The sequence below is a fragment of the Blennius ocellaris genome (genome assembly GCF_963422515.1).
Source record: "Blennius ocellaris genome assembly, chromosome: 7".
Lineage (NCBI taxonomy): Eukaryota > Metazoa > Chordata > Actinopteri > Blenniiformes > Blenniidae > Blennius > Blennius ocellaris.
Window position 1 is genome coordinate 29,034,016 of NC_137656.1, and position 19,122 is coordinate 29,053,137.

A 19,122-nucleotide genomic window follows, 5' to 3' on the forward strand; every position below is an offset into this window, starting at 1 on the left:
ACATGCTAAAGAGTTTCTGGGGTTACACATCTGCATTGCTACATGCTAAACATGATTAAAGTGTGACTGATACTCATTAACAGCCAGCCCGGTCCCTCCAAGTGGTCTCGGTGCATCTCTAATATTTACTGATCATTTATGATTTGCTTTGTATTTCAATGTCAAACGTTTCAAAGATGTGGAGACTCATCATCAGTTATGTTTTCTTTTCACTGTTGCGGCAATCTCAAGTCATGAGTGGACCATGCCAAAGCTTTTTTTTTTTTTTTTTCTATCCATGTAAATTGACTTGACATGTTTCCTACTACCTGAAGCTGAAGGGTTATCATCTAAAGACACTGGTTTCTTTTCTTCAGTTTAAAGGAGCTACGAGCTTTTCCCATGAATCAGTGCAAGCTGCAAAGTCTTCTGTCCTCCACGACGGCCAAAGCGTTTGTGGCCAGCCTGCTGCAGACTCAGGCGCTCTCCGAGGTAACGCCACACTGCTGGTTGACGTTTCTTCACTTGATGATGAGAGACCGTGACAATGGACTGAAAAGTCAAAGTAGAAATGAGATGGTGAACAAAGACTCAGAAGAAGGGCAGAGCTCAATGCAAATAGTTTATTCTCACAAAGACAATAAACCCGAATGACTTGAAGCTTCTCACATCCCCTTCTTCTATCATCTTCCCTCCCTAGCCTTGCACAATGTTCCCACCTTTCCAAAAGAGGACAATTGCAGACAAAAGTGTCATCCCAGCTACATAATCCATTTCTAATTTAACCCCACGTCGCCCCATTTGTCACTTAATAACACCAGTGTTTCCAGTAATGCTGGCCTTTCCTTTTTTTATATAAAGACCTCATTACTTGTATTTGTAATGGATTAAACATTGTCCTTTTGACATAGCATCAAAAACAAGGTCTTTATTTGAACTTTGATTTTATTACCTAATTCTGTCAAGCCATTAAATGCAGACAGAAAAATGTCTTCTAAACCCTTCAACAGATTTGGTGCCATAGTGACCGTAGTGTGTGAACGTTACAGGTCAGCACAAACGCTCAGCTTGTCGTTCTGGGTAAGGAAGAAGGCTCCGGGCTTGGTTTCAGTGTTGCTGGTGGAATCGACCTTGAGCAGAAGGAAATAACTGTAAGTACAATGTTCAGGTATTAACGTATCGGCTGATGACGAACAAATGATTTTGAGATCTCACCTCCGTGTGCAGGTCCATCGGGTCTTCACGAAAGGTGCGGCCAGCCGGGAAGGCACGATTCACAAGGGCGACGTCATCCTGTCCATCAATGGCTCCAGTCTGGAGGGAAGGACCCACGGTGAAGCCGTGTCCTGCCTGCATCAAGCCAGACTGTCCAAGCAAGCCTTAATAGTCACTCGGAGAGATGAAGATGCTGAACTGGGCAACTCTGGAAAACACAAAGCTGTCGGCCAACAAAACAGTCTGTTGTCTGGCAGAAAGAAGCCTGTGGAAGCTCCAGCTGGTGAGGCTGATCTTGTGTCTGATAGACGACGTGAAAACCCTTTTAACTCACAGAAACAGTCTTCTGATGCACTTTGACATAATTATTCATTAGTATTTCTCCTGAAGCACTGGATTATATCACTTTAATTCTAGGGTTCATTGTGTGTGAATTTTATTAGTCACATTGGAATGTTGCCGAGGTTATTCCTAAAACCTGGTTGATATTGGCTTTAAACAAAATGCATTATTCACATAGATTCTCAATAAAAAACATTTTGGTAAAGCACCAAATACAACACTGTATGAAGACACATTTACTGAGAAGAACTCCTGTTGAGCAAGCAGAGGACATGGTGGAAAGGAAAAACCTCTGTCTTTCTGGTTGTGAACTGTTCTGCAGTGGTGGAGGTGAACCCTGACGGAGTTCTACTGTTGGAACTTCACAAGACCTCTGCCGGCCTGGGTTTCAGTCTGGAAGGCGGGAAATCCTCCAGTCAGGGAGACCAGCCTTTCACTGTGAAACGCATCTTCAAAGGTGACTTGTTTGTGTGTCATGAAGTATCAGTTGGTACGGCGCCCCGGAGTGGCCACGGGATTGTAATCAGTTCCCTCACGTTAGTATGAACTTGAGGGAAAGACCTATTCTCTCCTTCTCTCGCGTTATGTTTTGTTTCACCAGTGTCGCCTCCATCCCGTCTTATTTGCTGTTATGGACGCCTTGAGATCAAATGGATGTTTTTGTTTTCTAACTTAACCATGTGAAAGACAGACATGCTAAACTCTCCTTGGTCCAAAAAGAGATCTAATTCTCAGCAGCTCCAAAATCTGCCCTTCCAATTCATGTATCTTTACCATAAATAAATGAACTTGGGGCTTATTTTTCAACATCTGGGCATTACATAGTGAATTCCTGCTCCTTTCACTTTATTTCTGGACGTGTCTGAATCAAATGCTTCCATTCCTCCATTCCTCCATTCCTCCATTCCTCCATTCCTCCTGCGTCAGGAGGAATGGAGGTGTAGAATGACAGAACGCAGCTCTACAGCCGTTTATAATGGCAACCAGTGGGGGCGCCACAGGGTTTTTTTGTGGGTGCTACGGGGGAGCTCGATCTTATAGCGACGGAGCTGGGGAATTTAGGGATCTCTTGTTTATTTTCTACTGTAACGCCAAAAATGTGCGCATCACGCACGTAACAGTCGCACACATTGAGTAAAAGCTCTGCTATTTAAAACAATATTATGCCACACAAAACACAACATATTTAGCCTGAGTGATAGGAAGGAAAGCTTTACAAGTGTGTCACTTAAACGCACCACTGAATAGAAACTTTAACGCAAGTATTTCACTGACGAAGCCTCAAGAGCAACAATAAGCAAAACACACAACAAATGATTTAGGCCTCACACACAAAGACACTAACTCCTGCTGCCAGGCAACAAAACCTCCGCTGAAAGAACAATATTGGGTTTAATGGATCGAATGACATATGAATAGTCACTGCATAGAGAGAACCAGAAGTCAGAGTTCGAATCTCAGTCACCATATAGTCAATAATCATCAATCGCCATGAGATGTCAGAATAACCCCATACATCGGTTGTTGTTGTCCATAGCAGAGGCGTCTGTGATTGTTTTCCCTTTGATTTATTTTTTTGCAAAAAGCGCTCCATGTTTCATGCCTTGTCAGTTCCCAGTACCCAGGAAAAACGCGCTTGTAGTAAGAGGAAGTTGTAAGTTCAAAGGTTGATGCATGCACTGCAGTGATTGGCTGAATCACGTCACATGGCCTTTTTAGTTCAAAAAAATGTTTATGAAAAAAAAATACATGTTTTATTGGTGTATTTATTAATTAACCAGGCAACAAATTATAACCCCGTACAAACAAAAATCTAAATAAGCCACTGAAGAAAAAAAAAAGTGATTTGTTGGGGGTGCTGAGGGGCTTTGGCTATCTAGGGGGCGCTGCAGCCCCCAAGCCCCCCAAGCCTACGGTGGCACGCTACATAAACACTCACTGATCAACAACCAACAAGCTTCTCTTTCACATGAAGCACCGTAACAGGCTCATTTAATGCCAAGAACTCCAAGCTTTCATTTACAGTACGCTGTACCTGTGTGTTTTGATGAAACACAAGTGTTGCTTCATTATAGAGAATTTCTATGAGTAGAAAATAATAATTGGGCATCTCATAGCAGAGCGCCCCCTGCAGCCTGGTGCAGACTCCAGCCTACGGTCATGATGCCATAGAAGACCCAGAAGTGAAGCTAGCTGCAATCATGTTTTGATAAAAAAAAATTTTTTAAAAAGGACAACTGAAAATTGCTTCTAAATTCTATATCCGGCATAGCTGAGTGTGTGAGCACACAGGAGCTCTGCAGCACAAGGAGTGCTGATACAAGTGCTTATTAAATGTCATACAGCCTAGTAGACTCCATACGTAGATGATATCTGTATCTGTACTTGTACCGTCCTGTTGCTCAAGTGGGAAACATGACAGCACTTATTTTTCAAAACATGTTTGAGGGAGATCTGTTGCAATTCCAAGAGTTTGTCGTAAATGAGAATAATATTAGGTTTCGGTTCCAGTAAAGTAAAATTGGCCTCATTTAAGCACATGAAGTGTCGGCATTAAGTTGTAGTTTTTTTATTTCGACAATTTCAGTTCAGTTTATTTGCAATCTCAAATTTGTGTTTATGTTTTCTGCTGGGTTCCATCCATTCATTCATAAGATGATGAGGCTTTCTTTCCTTCTTTCTCCCTCCCTCTCTTCCTCTCTCAGTAGTCTTCTGTGAGCATACTGAAAGTCAGTTCACTTCTGGGCTTCTCCCCCAGGTGGCGCTGCAGAGCTGTGTGGACTGATTGCAGTGGGTGACGAGGTGCTGTCTGTCAACGGCCGCTCGCTGGAGGGCCTGATGCTCCACGACGCCTGGAAGGTTCTGAAGGCCGCCAGTGAAGGGCTCAACTGCGTCCTCATACGCAAGCTGAGTAAAAAGCTGCCTGCAGGGGGCGACATGCTGCCGAGCGCGTGAAAGCTCTGCCGTGAAGAAGACCTGCACTGGAGGGGACGAGGACAAGAGGACAAGACCTGAAAACTGTTAATTTATGGACTTTGACCTTTTGTGCTTGGTCTGTTTCTATGTTTCTGCTAGGTAGGTGGCTTGGACAGACCACTATTATGGTGTACCATCATGAATTCATTTTAATCTGAAGTGCCGTTTGTTTACATTAAATCTTCTTTGGAACATTAAAAACAACAATACGGGTGTGATTTGTTTCTTTCTACTGGTGTTTCAGTGCTCACGTTAGGGGTGCACTGATACCAGTATGGAGTAGGGTACTGCACGCAGCACCCTACTTCCCACAGTCCAAAACACACTGGAGCCTAACTGGGCTTGGAACCCATGTTCTCCTTCCAGCAGCTTCTCCCCTCAGAGACCCGGCTGCAGGAACAATGGGCAGGTAAGAGAACAGCAGGGGGGAGGACAGACCCTGAGGGCCACAAGCCCCAGGTTGGGAACCAGTAGAAGCTGTGAAGCGAATGCAGGGCTCCTCCTTCCAACCACTCGTTGACCCAGTCCAACCCAGACACCACGGCTGTCTGAAACTTCTGGCTTCTCACCTCTCCTGAGCAGGACAATATTCTCAATATGAAAGCTGATCAAAGTGGTGAGTTTCTCCATGGAGACTTGAAAAGTTCCAGACCTTGTGAAACCAATAAAAGGTCATAACTCAGACATTAAACTTCACCTGCTGTCTCCTCTGGCCTGTCAGGATCCACTTCCTCATTATCTTACTGACAAATCAATAATCATACATGCAGTTGGACTTAACAGATTGTAACCTTTCAGCTGTTTCTGGCCGTCTTATATGTCCATCATTTTATTTTTATGTGTCATTGGCCTGTTTAAAACGGCTATTTTTGATTAGTTCTGGCTCTCCAGATCACGGCCTCGACGGACCGACGTGTTTTGGACGTCTATGGACGTTGCTTGCTCAGTGGGTAGATTCAATTTCAAATGAGACCATTCCGATTGATATTTAAAGAATGTTAATTCACTCCCTGCTGGCCCAAGGCCATATCGATGAAGGCTGTTTTCACAGCAAAAATGATGCTGCATTCAAATTCTAATTACAATGTAGATGACAAATCATCTTCAGTGAAGCTGAAGCAGCGACTCTTAGCAGAAATACACCAGAAGCAAAACCAGAAACTGAGGTTGATCCACGAGTGTGGGAGTTTTATTTGTGCTACGAAGCATCAACAGGTTCAAACAATGAAATAATAATAAAATTATGCTACTCATCATATAGTAATAAAAACAAACCATGATAGAAAGATAGTGATTGTTTTATTTTTATTTGTGTAAGTTCGTGGCTGCTGTGGTGGGGAGGAGTCACTACAGGGGGAGGAGTCACTACAGGGGGGAGGAGTCACTACAGGGGGGAGGAGTCAAAGAAGTGTCAGTGTCAAAGAAGTGTCTTAGTTGTAAGTAACGGAACAGGGGCCTCATTTATAAAACTGTGCGTAGGATTGACGTCAATATTGGCGTACGCACGAAACACAGAAAGTGCGTACGCACAAAAATATCCTGATTTATAAAACAGTGTGCACGCACGTCCTACGCCGATTTCCCTTTATAAATCACAATCCACTCTAAATGTGGCGCACCTGTGTGCGGGTCAGACCACGCCCATATTGGCCTATAAATATTCAGAGAAACGCCTCTCATGAATATTGATTCATGACTGACAGCATGCCGAAAGCAGAAAGAAAAGCCAAGAAACGCAATTTGACCCAGTGTGAGGTGGAAGTTCTGGTCGGGGAGGTGGAGAAGAGGAAGGCGATATTATTTGGTGGACACAGTGTTGGGTTAGGGTTAGGGTCAGTGTTGGGTTAGGGTTAGGGTTAGGGTCAGTGTTGGGTTAGGGTTAGGGTCAGTGTTGGGTTAGGGTTAGGGTTAGGGTCAGTGTTGGGTTAGGGTTAGGGTCAGTGTTGGGTTAGGGTTAGGGTCAGTGTTGGGTTAGGGTTAGGGTTAGGGTCAGTGTTGGGTTAGGGTTAGGGTTAGGGTCAGTGTTGGGTTAGGGTTAGGGTCAGTGTTGGGTTAGGGTTAGGGTTAGGGTCAGTGTTGGGTTAGGGTTAGGGTTAGGGTCAGTGTTGGGTTAGGGTTAGGGTTAGGGTCAGTGTTGGGTTAGGGTCAGTGTTGGGTTAGGGTTAGGGTCAGTGTTGGGTTAGGGTTAGGGTCAGTGTTGGGTTAGGGTTAGGGTTAGGGTCAGTGTTGGGTTAGGGTTAGGGTCAGTGTTGGGTTAGGATTTTTGAATGAGCCCCGACTCCCGTATCCACGGGTGCCAGGGGGTGCTCTGTCCATCCTCCGGGGGTATGTACCATCCCTCCCTCGGTACCCATCCTTTCTCCGCCCATATTGTGGACCAGGGCCCCGATTGTCCCTCCATCCAGGGTCCCTGTTTTTACGTCTCCCATAACGGACCGTCGTCCACTCCCCATAGTCTCCCATCCTGTGAGAGGAAACTGTATTTTTTACAGCTCCTCACACACAGAAGAATGTTTGTTTTGTTTTTTATTATATATTTTTTTGAAAATAAATGAAAAGAACAAAACTATGAATTGTGTGTATGTACACAATATTATAAAAAGGTCTAGTTATATTATGAAAATAAAAACCGTGATCGGTCTGATATAATTATGCGCTCAGTAAACCACTAGGTTATTTCAAAACAATAGAAAAGAAAAAAGAAAAAGCTCCCCAACTCGGGTTGTCGCACAAAAAAAACAAATAAACGTGCCCCGTGCAACGTTTCGACCCTCCTAGGTCTTCTTCAGGCACGATTGGCACGCTTTTAGAAAAGAAAAAGGTGAAAAAAGGTGAAAAACAACTATAAAATGACGGCTCTGGCTCATACAGCAGTGGTCTCTCCGTCTGTTTGAGTCGCAATGAGTGCTGCTGCACGTGACGATAGTTAAAGGGACTGCATGGGTAGGGGAGGGGCTGCTCCTCCGAGCGAGTGTGAGCGTGTAGGGGAGGAGGGAAAATTAACCCTATAAATGCCGGATGTTTTTTGAAACCCTGTTAAACTATATTTTTCTATCAATAAACCCGTTTTATAATATTTACTCTGTGTTTTTAATCCTTTTTAATGTCCTAAAATTTAAAGCATTTTTTTACAAATCGAAAAGTGTTAATTATATATTTTTAGTGTATAAATTTAGGGATTATAATTTATGTTTTCCCTTTGTTATGGTTATATTTATTTTAAAATCCTTAGGTTTAGGATTTAATTCCAAATTCCCTATATGGTGAAGGGATTAGGGTTAGGGTTAGGACTGTGAGGTTAGGGTTAGGATTAGATTAAGGGTTAGAGTTAGGCAAAGGGTTAAAAGGTTAGGTTTAGGATTTAGATTTAGGGTTAGGTTTAGGCATGGGATTAAGGGGTTAGGGTTAGAATTAGGTTTAGGGTTAAGGTTAGGCATAAGGTTAAGGGGTTAGGTTTAGGCATGGGGTTAAGAGGTTAGGTTTAGGTAAAGGGTTAGGTTTAGGATTAGGTTTAGGGTTAGGTTTAGGCATAGGGTTAAGAGGTTAGGTTTAGGTAAAGGGTTAGGTTTAGGATTAGGTTTAGGGTTAGGTTTAGGCATAGGGTTAAGAGGTTAGGTTTAGGCGTAGGGTTCAAATTATGTCTGGGGTTGAGGGGTTAGGGTTAGAAAAGGTTCTGGATCGGGGTTAGATTTGTAAATTATTGAAGTTTTTAATAATTTTTGTATAGCCCCGTTATTAATTAATTGATTCCCCTCCCTCCAAATTGATTCCCTACTTCCTCTAATTGTATTTTTTATTTAATCCCTTTGGCTCAATTGTCTGTAATAAATAAATCCACCTCCTCTCCATGGCCTTCCGCTCCCTGTCTGTCCATGTCACACTGCTTTGTAGCCCAACAGCCCTTACTGATTTTAATCCGTGTAAAAGAAAATGTTTTATTAATGGTGTGTGTGTCTCCTTTTTATGTTTTATATTATATATATGTTGCCACATCCTAGTGGCTATAGAATTACTGGTTTCCCCTATATATTGTATATTACACCTCGCACAAAATATTATATATATACAATTTTTTGTTTGTGCGTTCAGTGTTTGTGGGACCATATATATTGTTTTATTAGATTGGTTTCTTATATATTTAATATTCTCATAGTATTCTGGTGCCTTTGTTCGAGCCGTCTCGTTCAAAGGTGTTAATTTGGCTCGCACCAGAATATCCCCCAAATTTCTGTTTTTTCTGTAAGCCGATATAACTTGATAATTTTTTAGGGGGTCCCAATTTCCAATCATTGTCCGATAATTTGTTTTCATTTTGTTATTAATGACCCCACTGGTGGTCGAGAATTTGGTAATTAATGGGATCATTTCTTTTTGATTTCTTTCCTTTTGTTGTTTATATGTTTTCAAACAATTACGAAGAAACGTCCTCCCATATCCCCTCTGTCGTAATGATTTAAACAGAATCTCCACTGCCTCCTTGAGATCCTCCTCTCTTGTGCAGATTCTATTAAATCTTAATAATTGTGACTTGATTAGTCCTTTGAATGTATGTTTGGGGTGGAAACTAGTTTTATATAATAGTGCATGTGTGTCTGTTTCTTTGAAGAACACTTTTATGTCTAATTTCTGGTCCTCCTGAAAATTGGGTCCTTTGTGTACTGTGGTATCTAGAAAATCTATTGATTGATCATTTATTATATGTTTTACTTTTATTGACGGGTCATGGTTGTTTAATATAGAAATAAATTCCCCAAATGTTTCTCTTGAGTCTGTCCAAATGCCGAAGATATCATCTAGATATCTGAAATAATATTTTGGTTTTATTGGGCATTTGTCTAGGGCTTCCTTTTCCCAATTTGCCATGAAAATATTGGCATATGCCGGGGCAAATTTCTTCCCCATCGCTGTACCCTTAATTTGTAAGTATGTTTCCGAATTGAATTCAAAGTCATTTCTGACTAAGTTGATTTCTAATAATTGTAATATTTCCTTATCAGGCCTTTTTTGATCCGGGTTCTTTTTAAATATGTCTGCCACCGCGCTCAGCCCTGACTCCGTATCGATATTTGTGTATAAACTATCTATATCCATGGTGAAAAATAATGCATTTGGGGGGATTTTTATCTTTTTTATGCACTCTATGAAATGATATGTATCTTTAATATATGACGGGTGTTTTTTTGATAGGGGGTTTATATAATAATCAATAAATTCTGCAGTCCGATAGGTCTCACTATTGCAATCCGATACAATAGGTCGACCTGGGGGAATCTGGTGGGGTATGGTCCATATTTCTGGCTTTTTGTGAATTTTTGGCAGAATATAAAATCGCCTTTCCCTCGGCTGCATGTCCCCCATCAGATATTGTGCTTGTTTTTTATTGATACATTTTTGTGTGCACATTGAATTTATAATTTTTTGTATCATCGGTATTGTCTCTAAATATATTGGCCCGTCTAATTTTTTATAATAAGTTGTATTATTTAATTGTCTATATGCTTCTATTAAATATTGATCCCGTCCCATAACTACCACCACACTTCCTTTATCTGCTGGTTTTATAACTATGTGTTTATTCTTAATTAATTGTTTGAGCTCTATTATTTGATCATATGTTATGTTTAATTTCTCCTGGTGGATCCGAAAGTGTTTTTTGAAATCTGTATTGTCCTTTTCTATCAGCAGATGAATTTCTTCCGGGACTTTCTCATCTGGGGGAGTCCAGAGAGATGCCGGGGTGAAAGGTGGTGGTTTACGGTTCTTTTCCTTAAAGAAGGTTGCTAATTTAATTTTTCGATGATAATTTTGTATGTCCAATTGTAATTGAATTTTTTGATCCTTTGCCAGGTCAAAGGTCGGAATGAATGTCAATCCCTTCTCCAGTAGTTCTAATTGTTCTGGTGAGGGAATAAAGTTTTTGGTCAGGATCATAATGTTCCTGGAGGTATTTAAATGGGCAGCTACCTGACCCCCTACCTCATCCGGACTTAAGGGGCATTTAAGTTTAAATGTTGCACCCAGTGCTGGAACAACAAACAGCAGATCAATTCCCAACAGAGAGCCTCACTAATGTCACTGCAAACTGTGCTGAGTCCAGAACTCGGATTTTTCAGTCTCACAGGGTTAGGGTTAGGGTTAGGGTTACAAAGACTCAGAAGAAGGGCAGAGCTCAATGCAAATAGTTTATTCTCACAAAGACAATAAACCCGAATGACTTGAAGCTTCTCACATCCTCTTCTTCTATCATCTTCCCTCCCTAACCTTGCACAATGTTCCCACCTTTCCAAAAGAGGACAATTGCAGACAAAAGTGTCATCCCAGCTACATAATCCATTTCTAATTTAACCCCACGTCGCCCCATTTGTCACTTAATAACACCAGTGTTTCCAGTAATGCTGGCCTTTCCTTTTTTTATATAAAGACCTCATTACTTGTATTTGTAATGGATTAAACATTGTCCTTTTGACATAGCATCAAAAACAAGGTCTTTATTTGAACTTTGATTTTATTACCTAATTCTGTCAAGCCATTAAATGCAGACAGAAAAATGTCTTCTAAACCCTTCAACAGATTTGGTGCCATAGTGACCGTAGTGTGTGAACGTTACAGGTCAGCACAAACGCTCAGCTTGTCGTTCTGGGTAAGGAAGAAGGCTCCGGGCTTGGTTTCAGTGTTGCTGGTGGAATCGACCTTGAGCAGAAGGAAATAACTGTAAGTACAATGTTCAGGTATTAACGTATCGGCTGATGACGAACAAATGATTTTGAGATCTCACCTCCGTGTGCAGGTCCATCGGGTCTTCACGAAAGGTGCGGCCAGCCGGGAAGGCACGATTCACAAGGGTGACGTCATCCTGTCCATCAATGGCTCCAGTCTGGAGGGAAGGACCCACGGTGAAGCCGTGTCCTGCCTGCATCAAGCCAGACTGTCCAAGCAAGCCTTAATAGTCACTCGGAGAGATGAAGATGCTGAACTGGGCAACTCTGGAAAACACAAAGCTGTCGGCCAACAAAACAGTCTGTTGTCTGGCAGAAAGAAGCCTGTGGAAGCTCCAGCTGGTGAGGCTGACCTTGTGTCTGATAGACGACGTGAAAACCCTTTTAACTCACAGAAACAGTCTTCTGATGCACTTTGACATAATTATTCATTAGTATTTCTCCTGAAGCACTGGATTATATCACTTTAATTCTCGGGTTCATTGTGTGTGAATTTTATTAGTAACATTGGAATGTTGCCGAGGTTATTCCTAAAACCTGGTTGATATTGGCTTTAAACAAAATGCATTATTCACATAGATTCTCAATAAAAAACATTTTGGTAAAGCACCAAATACAACACTGTATGAAGACACATTTACTGAGAAGAACTCCTGTTGAGCAAGCAGAGGACATGGTGGAAAGGAAAAACCTCTGTCTTTCTGGTTGTGAACTGTTCTGCAGTGGTGGAGGTGAACCCTGACGGAGTTCTACTGTTGGAACTTCACAAGACCTCTGCCGGCCTGGGTTTCAGTCTGGAAGGCGGGAAATCCTCCAGTCAGGGAGACCAGCCTTTCACTGTGAAACGCATCTTCAAAGGTGACTTGTTTGTGTGTCATGAAGTATCAGTTGGTACGGCGCCCCGGAGTGGCCACGGGATTGTAATCAGTTCCCTCACGTTAGTATGAACTTGAGGGAAAGACCTATTCTCTCCTTCTCTCGCGTTATGTTTTGTTTCACCAGTGTCGCCTCCATCCCGTCTTATTTGCTGTTATGGACGCCTTGAGATCAAATGGGTGTTTTTGTTTTCTAACTTAACCATGTGAAAGACAGACATGCTAAACTCTCCTTGGTCCAAAAAGAGATCTAATTCTCAGCAGCTCCAAAATCTGCCCTTCCAATTCATGTATCTTTACCATAAATAAATGAACTTGGGGCTTATTTTTCAACATCTGGGCATTACATAGTGAATTCCTGCTCCTTTCACTTTATTTCTGGACGTGTCTGAATCAAATGCTTCCATTCCTCCATTCCTCCTGCGTCAGGAGGAATGGAGGTGTAGAATGACAGAACGCAGCTCTACAGCCGTTTATAATGGCAACCAGTGGGGGCGCCACAGGGTTTTTTTGTGGGTGCTACGGGGGAGCTCGATCTTATAGCGACGGAGCTGGGGAATTTAGGGATCTCTTGTTTATTTTCTACTGTAACGCCAAAAATATGCGCATCACGCACGTAACAGTCGCACACATTGAGTAAAAGCTCTGCTATTTAAAACAATATTATGCCACACAAAACACAACATATTTAGCCTGAGTGATAGGAAGGAAAGCTTTACAAGTGTGTCACTTAAACGCACCACTGAATAGAAACTTTAACGCAAGTATTTCACTGACGAAGCCTCAAGAGCAACAATAAGCAAAACACACAACAAATGATTTAGGCCTCACACACAAAGACACTAACTCCTGCTGCCAGGCAACAAAACCTCCGCTGAAAGAACAATATTGGGTTTAATGGATCGAATGACATATGAATAGTCACTGCATAGAGAGAACCAGAAGTCAGAGTTCGAATCTCAGTCACCATATAGTCAATAATCATCAATCGCCATGAGATGTCAGAATAACCCCATACATCGGTTGTTGTTGTCCATAGCAGAGTGATTGTTTTCCCTTTGATTTATTTTTTTGCAAAAAGCGCTCCATGTTTCATGCCTTGTCAGTTAAGGAAAAACGCGCTTGTAGTAAGAGGAAGTTGTAAGTTCAAAGGTTGATGCATGCACTGCAGTGATTGGCTGAATCACGTCACATGGCCTTTTTAGTTCAAAAAAATGTTTATGAAAAAAAAATACATGTTTTATTGGTGTATTTATTAATTAACCAGGCAACAAATTATAACCCCGTACAAACAAAAATCTAAATAAGCCACTGAAGAAAAAAAAAAGTGATTTGTTGGGGGTGCTGAGGGGCTTTGGCTATCTAGGGGGCGCTGCAGCCCCCAAGCCCCCCAAGCCTACGGTGGCACGCTACATAAACACTCACTGATCAACAACCAACAAGCTTCTCTTTCACATGAAGCACCGTAACAGGCTCATTTACTGCCAAGAACTCCAAGCTTTCATTTACAGTACGCTGTACCTGTGTGTTTTGATGAAACACAAGTGTTGCTTCATTATAGAGAATTTCTATGAGTAGAAAATAATAATTGGGCATCTCGTAGCAGAGCGCCCCCTGCAGCCTGGTGCAGACTCCAGCCTACGGTCATGATGCCATAGAAGACCCAGAAGTGAAGCTAGCTGCAATCATGTTTTGATAAAAAAAAATTTTTAAAAAAGGACAACTGAAAATTGCTTCTAAATTCTATATCCGGCATAGCTGAGTGTGTGAGCACACAGGAGCTCTGCAGCACAAGGAGTGCTGATACAAGTGCTTATTAAATGTCATACAGCCTAGTAGACTCCATACGTAGATGATATCTGTATCTGTACTTGTACCGTCCTGTTGCTCAAGTGGGAAACATGACAGCACTTATTTTTCAAAACATGTTTGAGGGAGATCTGTTGCAATTCCAAGAGTTTGTCGTAAATGAGAATAATATTAGGTTTCGGTTCCAGTAAAGTAAAATTGGCTCATTTAAGCACATGAAGTGTCGGCATTAAGTTGTAGTTTTTTTATTTCGACAATTTCAGTTCAGTTTATTTGCAATCTCAAATTTGTGTTTATGTTTTCTGCTGGGTTCCATCCATTCATTCATAAGATGATCTCTTCCTCTCTCAGTAGTCTTCTGTGAGCATACTGAAAGTCAGTTCACTTCTGGGCTTCTCCCCCAGGTGGCGCTGCAGAGCTGTGTGGACTGATTGCAGTGGGTGACGAGGTGCTGTCTGTCAACGGCCGCTCGCTGGAGGGCCTGATGCTCCACGACGCCTGGAAGGTTCTGAAGGCCGCCAGTGAAGGGCTCAACTGCGTCCTCATACGCAAGCTGAGTAAAAAGCTGCCTGCAGGGGGCGACATGCTGCCGAGCACGTGAAAGCTCTGCCGTGAAGAAGACCTGCACTGGAGGGGAGGAGGACAAGAGGACAAGACCTGAAAACTGTTAATTTATGGACTTTGACCTTTTGTGCTTGGTCTGTTTCTATGTTTCTGCTAGGTAGGTGGCTTGGACAGACCACTATTATGGTGTACCATCATGAATTCATTTTAATCTGAAGTGCCGTTTGTTTACATTAAATCTTCTTTGGAACATTAAAAACAACAATACGGGTGTGATTTGTTTCTTTCTATTGGTGTTTCAGTGCTCACGTTAGGGGTGCACTGATACCAGTATGGAGTAGGGTACTGCACGCAGCACCCTACTTCCCACAGTCCAAAACACATTGGAGCCTAACTGGGCTTGGAACCCATGTTCTCCTTCCAGCAGCTTCTCCCCTCAGAGACCCGGCTGCAGGAACAATGGGCAGGTAAGAGAACAGCAGGGGGGAGGACAGACCCTGAGGGCCACAAGCCCCAGGTTGGGAACCAGTAGAAGCTGTGAAGCGAATGCAGGGCTCCTCCTTCCAACCACTCGTTGACCCAGTCCAACCCAGACACCACGGCTGTCTGAAACTTCTGGCTTCTCACCTCTCCTGAGCAGGACAATATTCTCAATATGAAAGCTTATCAAAGTGGTGAGTTTCTCCATGGAGACTTGAAAAGTTCCAGACCTTGTGAAACCAATAAAAGGTCATAACTCAGACATTAAACTTCACCTGCTGTCTCCTCTGGCCTGTCAGGATCCACTTCCTCATTATCTTACTGACAAATCAATAATCATACATGCAGTTGGACTTAATAGATTGTAACCTTTCAGCTGTTTCTGGCCGTCTTATATGTCCATCATTTTATTTTTATGTGTCATTGGCCTGTTTAAAACGGCTATTTTTGATTAGTTCTGGCTCTCCAGATCACGGCCTCGACGGACCGACGTGTTTTGGACGTCTATGGACGTTGCTTGCTCAGTGGGTAGATTCAATTTCAAATGAGACCATTCCGATTGATATTTAAAGAATGTTCATTCACTCCCTGCTGGCCCAAGGCCATATCGATGAAGGCTGTTTTCACAGCAAAAATGATGCTGCATTCAAATTCTAATTACAATGTAGATGACAAATCATCTTCAGTGAAGCTGAAGCAGCGACTCTTAGCAGAAATACACCAGAAGCAAAACCAGAAACTGAGGTTGATCCACGAGTGTGGGAGTTTTATTTGTGCTACGAAGCATCAACAGGTTCAAACAATGAAATAATGATAAAATTATGCTACTCATCATATAGTAATAAAAACAAACCATGATAGAAAGATAGTGATTGTTTTATTTTTATTTGTGTAAGTTCATGGCTGCTGTGGTGGGGAGGAGTCACTACAGGGGGAGGAGTCACTACAGGGGGAGGAGTCACTACAGGGGGAGGAGTAACTACAGGGGGGAGGAGTCAAAGAAGTGTCAGTGTCAAAGAAGGGTCTTAGTTGTAAGTAACGGAACAGGGGCCTCATTTATAAAACTGTGCGTAGGATTGACGTCAAAATTGGCGTACGCACGAAACACAGAAAGTGCGTACGCACAAAAATATCCTGATTTATAAAACAGTGCGCACGCACGTCCTACGCCGATTTCCCTTTATAAATCACAATCCACTCTAAATGTGGCGCACCTGTGTGCGGGTCAGACCACGCCCATATTTGTTCATGAATATTCAGAGAAACGCCTCTCATGAATATTGATTCATGACTGACAGCATGCCGAAAGCAGAAAGAAAAGCCAAGAAACGCAATTTGACCCAGTGTGAGGTGGAAGTTCTGGTCGGGGAGGTGGAGAAGAGGAAGGCGATATTATTTGGTGGACACAGTGTTGGGTTAGGGTTAGGGTCAGTGTGGGGGTCACCAATGCCAAAAAGGCTCTAGAGTGGCAGCATGTGGCGGATGGTGTCAATGCTGTGGCCTCAGAAGGTCGGAGTGTGGCTGAGGTGAAAAAAAGTGGTCAGACATCAAAGTAGACACAAAACAGCGCCTGGCGTCACACAGGCAGAGCGTCTGTGCCCCGGGGGGGGGACGGGCCCTCCGGAGCTCACCCCGCTGGAGGAAACACTGGCGGGGGTCATCGGGGAATCCCTCCTGAGTGGAGTGGTGACGGAGGTGGAGGGGGACACCCAGGCCCGCCCCTCCCTACACGCAGAACACGCGCTGTGCGTCGGGCCCCGCGATCCATGGGGGCCCCATTTTGCGCAAGTGAATTGAATTTCCCTCGGGATCAATAAAGTATCATCATAATCTGCAAATGCACAAAGGATGCGCTGCATTTTGCCGAGAGGCGCGTAGAACACCGCCACCAAGTCATCTGAGGCAGGAGAGAGAGAGAGAGAGAGAGAGAGAGAGAGAGAGAGAGAGAGAGAGCGAGAGAGAGAGTAGAGAGAGAGAGAGAGAGAGAGAGAGAGAGAGAGAAAAGAAACGCAATGATTGAAAGCGCGAAGCGTCCAATCAGCGGGCCGGCAGGCAGTTGTTTATAGGTACAGAGGAGAGAGAGAGAGAGACAGAGAGAGAGAGAGAGAGAGAGAGAGAGAGAGAGAGAGAGAGAGAGAGAGAGAGAGAGAGAGAGAGAGAGAGAGAGAGAGAGAGAGAGAGAGAGACAGCTTCCAAACGTCAATACGATTCAGGAGCTAGCAAAAGAAAGAAAAAGTCCAAACAAGAAGAGGCTCGTGCTTCACTTGAAGGTGGGATGTTGTTGAAATAAAAAAGATTGTTCCACTTTTGATCTATAAAGTTCTTGTTCCACTGTTGATAGAGGCTGTTCATTTGATTCGTTAGTAATTAAATTTATTATTATTATTATCATTATTATTATTAATGGTAGTAGTAGTAGTAGTAGTAGTAGTATTATTATCATTAGTATTATTATGTTATTGGAAGGGGGGCCCCAAAATAAAATCCTGCTTAGGGCCCCCACTTGGCCAGGGGCGGCCCTGGGGACACCGCCGCCTGCCCTTCAGGAGCCCGATGGTGCGCTCCACAATACTATAGATTCTAGGTCCTCTCCTCTGCGCCTTGTGGGTGAGGAAAAGGGGTGAGCAGCCACCGCTTGAGGGTTAGGGTTCTCCACTGTCGCCTGCAAGGTCGTGAACGGGTTAAACACTAGTACAACATTGCAAGTCTCAGGATTTCCACATGAATTCTCCGTACCTAGAAGCCACCCATCACGTACAGCCTCCAGTCTGCGCCCAACACTGCTATATGGGCTATATGATATAGGATATTACACTGCATTCATATCAGTGTAAACATAATACTGTTGTCTTACTACTGTCTTAATCATATGTTTCCCGTGTGCACTCCGGGGAGTATGTTTGTATATTCATTGTAGAAATTTTATTTTTTACTATCCACTTCTTGCAAATAAACTGTCCATATATGAGAGGTCATATAACTTTATTTTACACGATCGGTTTCACACAGTTTCTCCCGTTTCTTTCTTCTGCCATCGGTGGCGCAGTTTCTCCTTACCCCAGTTATGTGCGTACGCCTGGGTCAGAGTTGGCGTGGAGGACCGCACATTTTCCCGTCAAGTTCTCTTTTTATAAATCCCACGGTTTGCGTAGAGAGTGGCGTACGCATTCTTTTGTGCGTACGCAACGTTTATAAATGAGGCCCCTGGTCTCAGGTAGATTACTGCTCTGGGAGAGCTCTATTTTCTTCCATTGGGCATAATATTCTGGAGAACACCAACACACCATGTATTTTAACTGGGCAGTGTAGGGATTTACTACCTCATATGGATCACTGTTTATGTTTTGGTTGGCTATCGATAATGATGAATAATTATCAAAGATACTTATTAATAATGTTATTGAAAATGTAATCTGATGTGTATCAGAACCTCAGAGCTCCACCTGTCTAAACAGGAAATGATAGTCAATTCAGTTCTATCAGTCTCATAAGATATACTAAACAGTTAATCAGGAATTTGAATTAATAGTTAAATTAATTACAATTACCAGAATTAACAGTCAAGGTTGAAGGATTTTGGAGTTCTTGACACAGAAGAGGTCGACATTTCATTCTCCTTTGTGCTCATTAATAAAACAGCATTTATGATTCTAAACATTATATTTATTTACAGTGAAAACAAATAAACACAGATTCTAACTACCTATATACAGCTGGGTGTGTGTGTGTGTGTGTGTGTGTGTGTGTGTGTGTGTGTGTGTGTGTGCATGTGTGTGTGTGTGTGTATGTGTGTGTGTGTGCATGTGTGTGTGTGTGTGTGTGTGTGTGTGTGTGTGTGTGTGTGTGTGTGTGTGTGTGTGTGTGTGTGTGTGTGTGTGTGTATGTGTGTGTGTGTGTGTGTGTGTGTGTGTGTGTGTGTGTAGGTGCATGTGTGTGTGTGTGTGTGTGTGTGTGTGTGTGTGTGTGTGTGTGTGTGTGTGTGTGTGTGTGTGTAGGTGCATGTGTGTGTGTGTGTGTGTGTAGGTGCATGTGTGTGTGTGTGTGTGTGTGTGTGTAGGTGCATGTGTGTGTGTGTGTGTGTGTGTGTGTGTGTGTGTGTAGGTGCATGTGTGTGTGTGGCGAGGAAAGAGAGAGAGACCGGTGGAGGGAGTGTGTGTGTGAGACGT

The 19,122-nt window shown here is 42.9% G+C and overlaps 1 protein-coding gene across 1 annotated transcript in view; it reads left to right on the plus strand.

Moving 5' to 3' along the window:
• Positions 1-14,670, plus strand: part of pdzd2 (PDZ domain containing 2) — a 102,179-nt gene extending 87,509 nt beyond the window's left edge. Inside the window, exons 22-31 of the mRNA XM_080499231.1 lie at positions 357-471; positions 1,029-1,130; positions 1,207-1,477; positions 1,859-1,993; positions 4,295-4,487; positions 4,879-4,921; positions 11,122-11,223; positions 11,300-11,570; positions 11,952-12,086; positions 14,317-14,670. Coding sequence (XP_080355357.1) covers positions 357-471; positions 1,029-1,130; positions 1,207-1,477; positions 1,859-1,993; positions 4,295-4,487; positions 4,879-4,921; positions 11,122-11,223; positions 11,300-11,570; positions 11,952-12,086; positions 14,317-14,513 — 1,564 coding nt within the window. The 3' untranslated portion in view covers positions 14,514-14,670. The remainder of the gene's footprint in view (positions 1-356; positions 472-1,028; positions 1,131-1,206; positions 1,478-1,858; positions 1,994-4,294; positions 4,488-4,878; positions 4,922-11,121; positions 11,224-11,299; positions 11,571-11,951; positions 12,087-14,316) is intronic.
• The last annotated feature ends 4,452 nt before the right edge of the window (positions 14,671-19,122 follow it).